This window comes from Etheostoma cragini, chromosome 12 (assembly GCF_013103735.1).
Source record: "Etheostoma cragini isolate CJK2018 chromosome 12, CSU_Ecrag_1.0, whole genome shotgun sequence".
Taxonomy (NCBI): Eukaryota; Metazoa; Chordata; class Actinopteri; order Perciformes; family Percidae; genus Etheostoma; species Etheostoma cragini.
The window spans coordinates 15087569-15101921 of NC_048418.1; the positions used below are offsets into that span (position 1 = coordinate 15087569).

The 14353-nt window shown below is 39.6% G+C and overlaps 1 protein-coding gene across 2 annotated transcripts in view; it reads right to left on the reverse strand.

Moving 5' to 3' along the window:
* LOC117954132 (phosphatase and actin regulator 1-like) overlaps positions 1–14353 on the reverse strand; it is a 41055-nt gene that overhangs the window by 7376 nt on the left and 19326 nt on the right. For both annotated transcript variants that reach the window (XM_034887669.1, XM_034887668.1), the window contains exons 2-7: positions 13053–13217; positions 5271–5351; positions 3475–3678; positions 2802–3138; positions 1352–1545; positions 334–490 (exon numbers count right to left, since the gene is read on the reverse strand). In XM_034887669.1, the coding sequence (XP_034743560.1) occupies positions 334–490; positions 1352–1545; positions 2802–3138; positions 3475–3678; positions 5271–5351; positions 13053–13217 (1138 nt within the window). The remainder of the gene's footprint in view (positions 1–333; positions 491–1351; positions 1546–2801; positions 3139–3474; positions 3679–5270; positions 5352–13052; positions 13218–14353) is intronic.

The window sequence follows — 14353 nt, forward strand, 5'->3', positions numbered from 1 at the left end:
TGATACATCGCTGAAATTAGGTCAGCTCCATTTTCAGAGCCTCTTTTTAACGAGATAAAACGTTTATCCTTATAGGATGTCGAGAAGAAAAAAAAAAAAGGATGTAAAAGTGTTTCAATAGAAAGAAGCCTCACATTTGCAACGCTTAGTCACAGTTCTAGCAGCCGGGACGTTGGGCCATCGCCAACCCAAAGTAAGATAAAAAACAAAAATGCTCGGTTTGGTTGATAAGGGTCAGTGCTGTTTTCCAGCAACAATTGTTGCTACAGCAACATCAACCAGGTTTACAAAAAATATTGAAGTTTAAAGAGGCTTGTGTGTGTGTGCACTCACCTTGTGAGTTTGGTGCCTATCTGCTGCCTAGACTCCAGTCTCTCCTCGTCTGTCTGCATGGGCAGGATGTTTTTCTCCTCCAGCTCTCTTTTGGATGGACGGTTACTCAGCTTGATGGCCAGAGAGTCTTTCCTCAGCACCTTCTGAGCCAGAGAACCTAAACCCAAACACCATGGTCAAAAACAAGAGGGCTGCGGGCATAAAGCTTAGATGTCGGGCCTCATTTACCAAAATGTGCTTTGACCCCCCCATCATTCTACTATATCTCTCAATTGTTGATCATTTTTATTTTCTGGCTTTGATCAGATTTCAGTAATTGCTAAATGTTTGAAAAACGTCCAACTATGAAATTCTGCTTTACCGGATGAGGATTCTTATTTAGTTATATATTATAGTTTTGCGTAACATGTGCTTTGCACAATACCTGAAGTGTTTGCCTATACATAATTTTGGAAAAAACAAGATTCTAAATCAAGTGTCCTGTACCTTTAAGAATTACTTGTACTTTCAAGTCACAATGTGGCGTAACAAACGATTACGTCACAAATGGCCGATGACAACCTTTAAAAACTCCAACATGCTCCCATGCTAAAACCGGACACAGTTTTGCTCACCTCAGCATTTTTGCTGATAGGTTGAGTGTTTCCATGGCTAACAGCATGATACTGGACCTACTTTTTGCCATGCTTTAAAGGTCAAACTAAAACTGAGTGCTAGGAGCCTTCTGGTAAAGCTAACAGTACTGTCGATCAGGCAGATGTGTCATCATTTCTGTAAATATGAGCTATTCGTACCAACAAAAGAGAGGCAAAGACAGATTTCCTGCCAAGGCACATTATGTTTGTCATTTCATGCCTTTGATAACACATAGATGAGAAAAATCTTACATAGACAGAGTATTTATAGAACTGTTGAAAGAAAACCAATGTTAGCCACTGACTTTGCAATCAACGTTCTCTTCATTTGTGCAGTTTAAAAATTAAAGACTCCTCAGGTCACTAGAACGTCTGCTGCTCACTTGTTAATATGTCATCTTCATCATCGTCCTCGTCATCATCCCCATCATCGTCCTCGTCCTTATACATACTGGGCAGATCCTCATAGTCGGACTCGTTGGGCATGTTCTCCTTTTCATCCTCGTAGTCGATGATCACAGATGGCACTTCTCTCCTGTCCAGGGGGACACACTGACCGATGCCATGCAATGCAGAGCTAGTGGAGAGAAATAGAGATATGGAGATGTGTTTCTTGTTTAGAGGATGACCATGCCCATCAGCCAAAAAAGAAATCCAGTTCACATGAAAAACCTCACATATTCAAGCTTAGCTCTATTTCTCCTTTTTACAGTCAGCAAAATGTTTATAAGATGTAGCATTACTCAAACTATAACCCTCTCAAACCTTCTCAATCCAGATAAAAAAGGGATTTAAAAGACAATAACAGAGTTTCTGGTCTAATGTCTAATGATAGCTTAGTGGGTTTTTAATCCAAGTATGGAGGGAGAGGAGATGTATAACTCCAGCTGAATGAAACTGCAGTACAAAAGGCCTGAATACAGACCAAGTACAATTCTGTGCAGTCCTGCAATGACATGCAATCCTCTGAACTACACAAGAGGAAAAGAGTAACTGACTGTACACCTTGTATAATTCAAAACAAGGTGTCAGAAACAAACTTTCAGGAGCAATCATTTGCATGCAATTGCTAACCTGTCACATATTTGACAAATTCAATTTATCACAGTGTAGTTGGAGCTTCTTATGATGAGACACTGTTGCATAACCATTCTTTTCAGACTAATTGTGAGCAATGTCAGGACCATAACTTCGTTTTCCCTGTCCAAATGACTTTGGAGAAAAAGAGATCCTAATGCACAAGGTTACATAATGTCCAATCCGCTACCCTGTCCCTTCTCTCCAAACACGAAGAAACGCAGCTCTTGTAAAGAGCAGCTGGTCATGTTATGTCAGAACAACTGCTGGAGGGACGCCTACTTCATGAGCCTGTGCCCACACATACACACATTTACTTTAAAATTAGGCCATGCTGCCCTGTGAGGCAGGGTGCTGAAATAGACCTGTGCACTAGCACTACATGGCAGGACGCGACCTCAATAACACCAGGATATATATATATTTTTGTATGTGGAGTAGCGGTCAAGACGTCACAAAATTAAACCTACTAAACAGAATGTTCCATGCCCATTATAATGCTTTTTATCAGTAACTATTCTGATTAGAGCTAGATTAGCAACAGATTTTACTAGCAAGAGCTGACTTAACCACAGACTCATTAAATCAATTCTTGGAAAATAATTCTTTATAAAAAGGAAACATGTCACTGCTAACCCTTTGGGCCAAACAGTATCAAGTTATAACTTCCATACAGACAGACAAATAGAGACTAATCCATAGTCCCTCTCTGCCTTCACTGAAGGACAATCAGATTAAATGACACTGAGCACTAACCTTTCAAACCTTTGCATGGAGAGCGCCAGGGTTTTATTGAGCTCCTCAATGATGCGGCTGGGCGCATGCAAGCTGCCGTACTGAAGTTGAAACGGGTGACCGTGGCTCTGGTGAAGACTGGATAGAGCGGCGAGCTGAGAGGGCAGCAAGGTGCCGTGATATGGGGGCATGCCCTGGGGAGGGCCGCATTTTTGGGAGAGGGCGCAGAGGGAATTGGGGGATGGAGAAGGGGAGTCCAGCCCCCCTGGAGGCACACAAATCATCACTTTCTTGGGAGGCAGAGGTGGAGAGTGCTTTCCCCCAGGCATACAGGGCAACTTCATCGGCTGGCAAGAATCTAGGAAGAAAAAAAACAAGTATAACAGGACAGAAAGAAGGATTTACAGGTCAACTTGTGCTATATTACATCAATGAAGACATAAACCGAGTTCGTGGATGATCAGACATGGCTCAGACGTAAGCGCAGGTCAGTGGGAATTAGGTCAGGGTAATGCCAATTCCTTCTGACTGACAGATTGACATTGACAGAGAGAGCCCAGCTGACCTAAAAGAGGAATTTAAGTCACGGCTCGTTTTTCAAAACAAGTACCGTGCATAGTAAGTAATAGAGCACAACCCATTCTGTATATTGGTGTGGGAAAAGAAAAAAGAAGCATTTACTAGGACCACTAACCTGTGCTATGGTTTGGGATCCTAGAGAAAGGTTTTGGAGGGAGGGCAGGAGGCTGTTTGTGGTAATGCGGCGGCTTGGCGGGGATATCCTGATGGTCCCCTGAGTAGGTGACAGATTTCTTGATGGGCAGGACCATAGATGACTTAATTGAAGGCTCCTGAGTACAGACTCCACCATCCATCGAGGATCGGAACTCAAAGGTTGCTAAACACAAAAAAAGTAACAATCTGAAAATGTGTTTGACTGCATAGAAGAAGAAGAAAAAAGAGACACTTCAACAGAAGACTTTTTCGGACGAAGTTTAAAATGAACTCTTGGTGCTGTGTTTTGAAACAATTCAGAAATGTAAAATTGTTTAACGGCCCAAGAGCTTTTTTATCAGCACAAAGCAGACCGTGGAACAGTGTCGGCCAAACATTTTGACAGAACTTTTGCTTTTTAATTCTTCAACAGCGCTGAGCCATTTGATGGTTTTTGCATGATCACATTTCAAGGCTGACAGTGCAATTCACAACGCTGCTCCCATATTCTGACAAACAGTGTGTGGGAGCTTTCCCCCATTCCTACATTTCATATTGACTGCCATTTTAAAAAGAATGCTTCTCCCTGTAAAATTTGGAAAGTTTTTTTTGTTTTTTTTAGACTTTAACATTCAAGCTGTCATACAGAAAGACCTTAAAAAAGCCCCCCTTTTTGAAGCATCTTCATGAGGAAAGATGTAATGTATCTTTGAATTTAGCTGTTAAAATGGCAGACTCTGTACCATTTTACTTATATTAGACTAGTGATAGGGTTTGGCTGGCGCGTGGCACATTAAATCCAGGAACCCAAGAGTGCCAGTTAAAGATGGCGAACAATTAAAGACGATTACAATCCAACAGCCAATCAGATGAAAGTTGATTACATTTTTGCCAACATGGGCATATACTGTATATACATATTTTTTTCTTAAATGTAGCTCTATTTTTGGATCCAATTCTATTTTGAGCACAACAAAGTGAATTGTTAGATATATCTATACATCAATGGATGTCAGCGCTAATAAAACATTTCAGCTTTAATAGAAACTGCTTTCTTAAGATGGATAAAAATAACCACTGATGATCTATCAAGCTGTGGTTTTTATTATTATGGAAACTAGGTTATCACCGGGCAGGAGAATTGAACACACCTGGCCAAATTAATATTCCTTATAAAGAGTTGCACATTAGTGTGCAAAAACAGAAGAGGTAGGTTTATCAGAATTTGACTAATTAAGTGAGCTGGACAGCATCTGTAAGCTTAAGGTGCACATGGTATTTTCATGGTAGTGGCTAGCATTCTATAAATGCAATATACTATTTATAATTGTACTTGATTTAGGTATGTTTGTAAGAGATCTGAGACAGCTGTCTTCATATTTTTGAACAATGTCCCAAAAGCTCAATTTGTAAAACCAAAAAAAATTGAAAAAATGCCACCCATCGTCCTCATTTGCTCTGTTCACATCATGGCAATAGTTAACGGACTATGTTAACTTCACCAACTTTGTTGTTACTGTCCCGAGGCATGCAACACTCTGCTGTCAGACTTAAATATACTCTCCAGCTTTGAATATGGGGCGTCTAACGCACATCAAATAAAGATCAAAGAGTTTATAAAAGCCTACTAAATTTCAATAATGAACGATTATACCACTAGATGCACCGTGCCAAATCTTCAGGAGTGCACTTCAAAGACTGATTAATGAAGATATGAATAACTTTATAATTTCCCAGCTCTGTTAATTTTAAATGTGACTTTATAACATAGCTCACCTTTTTCAAAGATCTCTTTAAGCACTCCTCTCTTGATCAGCTCATCTCTGCTTTGTCGCATTGACATCTTCCTTTCCAAAGCTGAGGGGGTAAAGGAGAATAATGTTAAGTAATTTTCATATTTGTCAAACCATTCAATAACCAAGCAAAACTGAAAAACATTTCCACATCCCTAGGCAAAATAGTTTAAAATCACTAGCTATGGTTTTTAGTAGATTTAGGGTGATACTGGCAATACCTAGCAGTCTATGAGGGACTTTAAAGATAGCAGTGCATGGAAATTAAAATCTCCATATCCTTTATTTTCCAGTTGTTCTGGAACTATAATAGGATCTTTCAGAGAGTTGAGTTGTTGAAAACATGTAATAGGGCAGACATTTTTCTATATTTTTCTTACTGTCAACAAATCCCATAAAAAGATCCAAAACTTATCATGCAATAGTCTATTTTTTCTGTGGCACTCAGTCCCAAACCCATTTGTTCCAACTGAATATGTAAACCTTTTAAACTTATTTATTACCTTACATATTCTTAAAACTACTGAGCACTGTAGTTTTTAGCAACGGTTATTAAGTAAACAGGGAACTTGTTGGGGACTATTTCAGCTGTGGATTATTATATATTTGGTAAACTATAGCATATATAGCAGCAGGACAGTGTGTTTGACACTAACTGAACTACAGTGCCCATGTTCATTGTAATCAGATCATATGTCACCCAGTGCAACAGTATGGCTCATTGAGTTTCTAATAGTTTTTGGACAACAATAAAAGTATACAGAATATAAGATATATCATGCTTTAGCTACACAGTAGTAGTTAGGATCAATTCATTGTTGGGTTGTCTTTTTATGAAATCCAAACTTATTCTTTAAGTAAATGCATTTTTTTTTTAACTTATTTACCTGAACACAACTGTATCACCAGTATATTATTGGTCTCTCTGTACATGTACAGTGGTGCTTATAAGTTTACATGCCCATGCTTAAGTTGGGCATGATTTTATTTCAGTTAGACTAATAGTCGGTTTGATTTGCATTGAGAGATGATTTTATGAAAAGTATCCCATGCCTATCTCTATGTATGGTGAAGGGTATGTGATGATGTGGGGTTATTTTAATTCCAAAGGCCAAGGGAACTTTATCAGGATGCATAGTGTCCTGGATCCACAAAATAACTGTTCTTTAACAATAAAAATTTGCCTGCCTTTATGGGAATTTAACATAGGGATATGTATACTTATGCCCTCTCTATTTTAAGGAAGAACATGTATTAATTTACAATGCATTATTCATTCACAAAGAAAATTGGTGTCCTTAAAAGGTTGGATTTTTTTAAATTAATTACTACTAATTTTTTTCCCCTCTTTTTAGTTAACTTAAGCATGGGCATGTAAACTTATGAGCACCACTGTATGTGTGATTGTACATCTGAATTCTAAGCAATGTCAGTTAAGAGAATAGTAGTATTAAAAATCCGGCATTTTGTTGTGAAGATAATCTAGAATTGCGACTTCTCTTCTGACCACCTAAAGCAACAACAACCAACAAAACAGATGGAGGATGGAGAGGAAGGATGTATTCCAAACACACTTCTCATTGTAATGCACACGTTAACATGTCCCATTGCACCTGCTTCTATTTTAAGGCTTCAAAAAGTCGAGGATCTTAACATCTTCTGTAGGCTGAACAAAAGCAGTTCAAAAATCATGTTAGTAATTTTAAAATCTACCCCTGCATAGAAACAAATTAAGAATGTAAAATGAGGCTCAGCAACACACGGCACAATCATCTCCCTGCAGGGCTCTGTAGCTCCTGCTTAAGAGGGAGATCACAGATTGTGCCATGTGAGCTTTACATATGACCCAGGAGTCCTGTCCCAGCTCTATCAGGGGCGGTGTGTTCAATGCTAATACATCCTCGGTGTGGATTTATGGAAAAACTGACAGCTTGACCTCTCTTTGTCTTGCCCTTAGTCACAGTGGATTTGAAAGCAACTGCTGAGAGTCCAAAATTAAAAAACACAAATGAAAGCCATACAGATGTCAGACGGCAGGCGTCCGGGGCAGAAATTTAGATCCCCTGTGCTTTAGTGTTTGAAAAATCCCCAGCAGAGTGAGCTATCATAAAACAGTACGCTCCATTATGAGTTCCGCCGGGATCCCAGATGTTTAATACCACTCAATACTTCAAAAGTTTTTGTTTTTAGATTTTTTGGGGGGGCATTTTTAGGCCTTTATTTATATAGGATAGCTGAAGACAAAGGTGTGAGAGGGGAACAGTTTTTTTTCAATAAAAACCTGTTTGAGAGCAGCTTCAAGCCAGGATTTAGTTAAGCAGCGAAACATTTGTTTTGGAAAAATGTGTGACCAAAATATTACCAATATGTCACATCAATCATCTGCACTGGTGAAGAGTGTGAAATCAAAGGAAATTGTGGATGCTACTTTGGATGCTACTGCAAGCAGCTCCATCAAAATGTGACTTTCTATTCCCCACACAGACATAGCAATTTTAACATTAGGTCCAGTCAAGGGGACAGTAAATAGACGTATCAAACAGTGGACCCAGAATCAATATAGAAGAATGTTTCTAACAGAGAGAATGAAGCCCGTTCACTAGATTGTTTCCCACAAAGCAAAACAGGCATCACACGTTTCCCTTATTTCTACCTGCGCATTCACACAACAGAAAATGGAGAGGTTTCTATTATTGCCTGCCACATGAGCAAGTCAACCTTGTAGTACTCTGAAATTTTAATCAATACTATGGATCTGTGCACCTTGGCAGCCAATGTTCATGAAACTCCCACAAGCTTCTATTAATGAGAAGCAACAAAGTATGTTAGTGGTTTTGACTGCGGTCAATATCTAAACATTTTCTTTAATTTTTTTTTCGGATGTAAATCCCTAGAACACAGTTCTACACTATTTCTGCCTCTCTACCATTTTTTTTTATTAAATACAATTCCTTCAATAACACTTCCTTCTGGCCCCTTCCGTGAAGTCAGCTAAAGTAGACATTAACATCCATGTTATGGGTTATTTAAAAAAAAGTAAATAAAAAAAGTTGGGTGACAGACACAAGTTCATCAACAAGACAAATCTCTTTAAAAACTTCAGCACCAACTGTTTGCCAGAGTAGGTAAACCCGGGGCAAATAGGTCGACGCATGGCTGGCGGTGCTGTAGTAGGTTAAGGATTATACTGCCGTTTCATCCAAAATCAAGAGTAATTACTCAAAGCTTTATGACATAACTGCTTTGCCATGGATGTGCACAGTTACGTAATGCCATCAACTCAAAAGCCTTTGTGAGGATATACTTTCAGATTGACAGATATCGTGTGCTCCTGAAACAAAAGAAGAAGAAATTGTTTAAATGGACACCGCAGATGGTAGAGAATTAAGTCAGGAGTCAAAACACTGGCTATTCTTGCAAAAAAACTAAAATCATTTTGTTTCATATTTTCTAAATACATTAATATTGTGGAATTTCATGGTCATTTTATCAGAAAGGTCCTGGGAGAACCATACAGAAAAACACATTCAGTGTTGATAAAAGAACCATCTACTCGCATAAAATATTTAACTTTGATCCGGAGTATAAATGACTAGATCACCAGAATGGCAAATCATAAGCTGTAAGTTTGAAATAAGGTCTATTACTTGCATATATTAAGTACATAAAGTGTGCAGCTGAGGTACACTAACAGGAGCACACTCTATTAAAAGGCCTATCAATACCGAAGAACATAATGCAATCTTTCATATTATTGTACAAAAAGCACAGACTGTCCTCTAAATCCCCTCGAATATCAACCAAGTTTTATTTTGGACGGTCCACCCTGGGCCCGAGTGGTGTCCAACACTGCAGCAACACAAGCTGTACCAAGATGAGATTAGACGCCTATCGGGGAGACTCAGCTGAGAGCACATTAAATGAAAGTGGCATATATTAGTACAGCCAGTATTGATCTGGGAACACAACACTTAGTTTTTCAAAGAAAATATATTCCACTGCGAAGTGACCCAGATAGTTGGAAACATCCAACCAACCCCGAGGCTCAGTAGCTCAAAGTGGAGGCTTTTACCGAAGCAGTTCTCTCAGCCGGAGCCTCACAAAAACTGTATTAAAACTTTCATGGAGTCTTTTTTCTTCCTCAATGAAAAGCTCAAGCATTAAGGCTGACACGTCAGAAGGCTAAACCAGACCTTGATACATGCATACAAATGATACAGAAGGTTTGTAATGTGATTGTAATGGGTTTCTACTCTCCATGACGTGTGTGATCAATGGACAGGTAGGAAATCTGTGATGATTTTTATTTATTTTTAAATATGCCATTAAACAGCAGGAATATTGCATTTAGTAAACGACTGTCTAAATAAAATAAGGCAATAAGGAAATCTTTACTAAATGCATTACAAATTAAAACAAAGATAACATCAGACTACTACGTGCATGTTCTTTTGATAAACCGCTGCCTAGTGAGATCTCTTTGTGATACAAGCTCACGGTGAGAATGTACTGAGCACGATAAGACAGCATGATAAGACGTTCCAACTGTTAGGCCCTCCCGCCTTCCTTCCTGAGGTGAAGAGTACAGTATCCAGAGCCAGCCTTCATCTGCCTAATATCACAACACATTCATAATCCACTACTGTGCTCAGTGTCCAATTATCTACGACAACATCTGCATGCCCAGTGAGTGGTCTGCTCCCCGCTGGCACAGGAAACATAATCAACAGTGAGGCATCGCAGACAACTGCAGGGACAAGAAGACCAAACGTAGAAGAATGGATCACAGCAGTAAAGCAGGAACGGCGACGTTGTCTCTAATGGGATTAATATTGGGACAATATCGTAGGGTTGACAATTGGTGCTTTAACAAAATAATTTCACAATTAGATTTGAGATAAATAATCATCAATAATGTGCATTTAATGATTAAGTGGTTAAAGGCAAATAAAAGCCAGAACAGTCTGGTGAGTTTAGAAAATGACATTATTGTCAATGCTTATTGTACTGTAATGCAGCCTGTAAAACCAGGAAAAGACAACACTTACCATGCAACAATATCTAAAATCTAAGCCGATATCAAGTCTACTATCACGATATCTATGTATTACCCAGCCCTAAATGTACAGCACATTTTCCTAGTCCATGTATTGTTCCTAATAATGTAGGAATAATGTATAATAATGTTAATAATTAATAATGTAAATAATGTCTTCTTATAGTTGTTTAAATGAGGTCATCCCATTCCAGGCTTTAAAGCGAGTAAATAACTCGGCTGCCAATGTAGTGTTGACAAATTAAATGAGGGCAAATGCACAGCGGCATGTGTAATTGTCCATTTTAAAAACATAAACCAATAGTGGGACTACAGGTCAACCCAAGTCAAAACTGTTTCCTGGATGTTGTTCCTCTAAAACACAGCTTTCAACAAAATGCGTGTTCCAAAAAAATACTAAAAGTATGTTTAGAAAAAAAAAGAAGAAAAAAAAAAAAGGCACTGAGCTACCTTTCTTGGAAGAGGTCTGATAATAAACAAACCATCAAAAAATAAATTGAGACCATTTTATTTATTTATGCTCCAATTTAAAGTATCGTTCGATAACATGCCTGCACAGAAATCCACTCCATGCTTCATTCTGTTGTAAGCTATTCAAGCATGCATACTACTCCATTAATTGGACATTGGAGCAGGTGCATTTTTTAAATTAAATAAAAAAAAACGACAGACACCCAAATATTTCAAAGAGGCTTTGTAATTGTCACAAGTTTTCCTTTAATGGATTGTGGGAGCACAGTTGGATTAAAGGAATGTAATCTTTAAAAAGGAGCTTTGTCGGTTCTTTACTTGTAGCGACCCCTTTCATATAACAGGTTTAGTCATTTCAGCCACTGTTTATATGAAAGTATTTATCAGTGCAACTTTCAATCCCCATTTAAGTGCAATGGTCAATATGTTGACCGCAACAGTTCATAAAACCCTGAGCCACCTGCTGTCATTTGAATTTACTGCACACTTGTTTGACTTCTACTCTTCCACTGCCAGGTGCATTAGTGCAGGCCACATTCCTCGTTTGGGGTTTTAAAAGTCATGTTCACGCTTCTCGCTGAAACTGACGTGACTGTGTGTGCGCTGTTGTAGTGGCGTCACTGTGGCTGAAGAACCTGCCTGAGCATCGGAGTTACTTGCAAGACTTCACACCGCCTACAGCTTGAAACGGTGCAGAAATTACCAATTAGAGGCCGCTCCGTTGAGATATGCTGGTGGGCCAAAACTGAGCACCCACGTGTGCCAGACTGCCAGTAGGCTACATTCATTTCAAATGAAACACTGCAGTTGGTGCTAAGTGGAACGCCTGTCATAATGTGATTGGTTATGTCGCTGTCAATATCCTGCTCCATTGGTTCTTAATTTCCCACGAAGCTGATAGCGGTTACGTGTCAGTTAAACGTCTCTTCTCCAATCCTATCAGTATTTATAAGAAGTGGCGATGTCCTAAGTTGAAATATAGCCTATACTTTAGTGGCTTTATTATCGAGTTAACAGGTGCCCGTGTTCATGTCGCTCTCCATTTCATATGGTTCTGAAATGCAAACATTTTCCGACCACTTTTTTTTTAAAGGGCATTACTCGGCGCCTATGGGTCAAAATGCACCAGAATGCTGCAATCAAGAAGGATTGAACAAAACAATGGTAGCAAAAAATATATATTTGGAGCAGCATTATCCATGCAAAACAAGTGGATAGCAAAAGCGATGAAGAGAGCTTTTCTTCATTCAACTCCACTGTGCATTAACACCATTGTAACAGAAAACAAATACTTTTGTACAGCTCAGCTCTTCCTTGTTGTCCTTCGCTACAACATGGGAGGCTGTTGTCATAGAGCAACCGGGATTGCACCAATGAACAGAAAACATCTATATGATTGTTTCAACAAGTACACACTCGCGCACTTTTTGACACTATTAAAATACAATAAAATGTCAAAAAGTCAAGCGTCTAAAGCTAAAAAATAAATTTCCTCAGCAGAAATGCCAGGAGGACCATGTTAGGGCATATACACAAACTACAGCCAAAAAGCACCCTGGGAAGAAAAGCAGGCACATCCTAGCTGAATATCAACCAAAAATCCAAATGAATGTTTTGTGCTAGTGGGAAGTGACGGAGATGACAAGATATCACATTAGTGATCACATAAGAGACTGACATAATCGGCGGTAAGAGAGCAATGAGGCAGCCCCAGAGATGATGATGATCAAATCCGCCAAAGGACTGATTCATTCACAACTGGAAGATAAACGTGACTCAGAACATCCTGTCCTGTTCAGATCGGATTCACGTCTCTGTGCAACAGCTTATCTTCTACACAAGCAAGAATTCTGCTTCCAACCCTGCAAGATGCGGTCTGACAAAGTGTCTCCCCCTGTCCACCAGGCTGACGGTAGAATTCAGGATGTGTCAGCCAAGGAAAATAAATATAGCCACATCTGAGGAGAGCGTGTCCTTCACTCGCCCCTGACAACGTCTGGCCTGCAAGATCAAAGGAATTCGAAATAGCCCTCAAAATGCTGCACTTTTACAGTAACACATTTGCCGTGTTTTCAATAACCCTGGAAACTGAAACGTAGTATTTTTTTCTTTTGGCCAAATGATATACAATAACTTTCTGCACAACCGAACAGGGTATAACAGGATTGTTTGTGATACACTTGCATGTGTTTTCTGTGCTTAGATTAACACACTGTAAAATTGAGTAATGTCTAGTACCAGCTGAGGTCTGCTTGAACTTCTCACTTTTCTTCTTCCTCCATTTCCATGGCTTGAGGAGGCGTCCCAGAGTGGCAAACTTGCTCCGATGACGGATGGGTGGAGTGTGAGTGCCGGAGAGCAAGGACTCAGAACGCATGGCGGCCAGCCTCTCTCCTTCCTCAGCTGCAAAGGAATACAAAAAGGGAAAAGAAAATCAGGGTATAGTTTAGGTGAGGATGCAGAAGAGGCGATATTTCGGAAATCATGCAGGAGAGCAGTGATTGCAGCAGACAGGTTTGCTTACAGAGATGCAAGCAGTAAGAATCTGTGCCAAGTGGCCTCCTGAATTCCCTTCTAACCGAATGAGGTTGGGAGAGGATGAACAAACCCGCAGATAGCATTATGCACACGATGCTCCGAGTCTTAACAGTTTGACGCTGCATCACACTGAGCAGTTGGCATTAGCTTGCCAAAACACAGTAAACAGACTGATAAGCACCTCATTAAGGGGATATCTTTCTACTCCTCATCAAATATTCACAAGACCCAGCCCGTTAGACTTTTACATACCGTTGAATATCAAAAGCCGAGAATGTTAGGCATTTTATTCTAACACAAAATATTAAATGAAAAGGGATGTTATGTTTTTAAAGATGCCGCAATCCGAGGCTACAAACAACCCCACTTACAAAACACTAAGCCCCAGGGCACACACAAATGTGGCAAAGTTGCCATGTGCTTAAAAAATGGAATGGAAGACAAAATGGTGGCTCATCCAAAAACAGAAAACCCAGACGAGGTCACGTTTTCATGACTGGGTCAGGATGGTGGAGGTGACTTCTAGCACAGCATGTTGTGTCAGTGTCACCACGGTGCGTCAGATCATCACCCATGATGTGCTGTCAGAGAATGCGCTGGTGGCTTCTTTTCTGAAAAATTACATCACATTCGCGATGTTTGCCAACACAGACCTATTACTTTGCAAGCCAAGTCACCTCCCCAGGGAAATGGGACAGCAGGATAATTAATGAGACAGTAATGCAGTCGCAATCAGTCCCACGGACCATCAATTGAATGCTCTGGTGCCTCAGAGCCAACCATCTTAGAATGCCTCCCACCAAACTACTCTACCACTCTATTAATAGCTTAACAGTTGATGCAAATTAATTAGGAGGTCTGAAAGCTAGATAAAGGCAAGAATAAAGAACCAAACCGCTGAGTAACATCCAGCAGCTTCCTTCTCACAGTAGGATAGAGAGGATGACAACTCTTTCATAAACTTCCACTTCAATAAATTCTTACAAACATAGTTCACAACA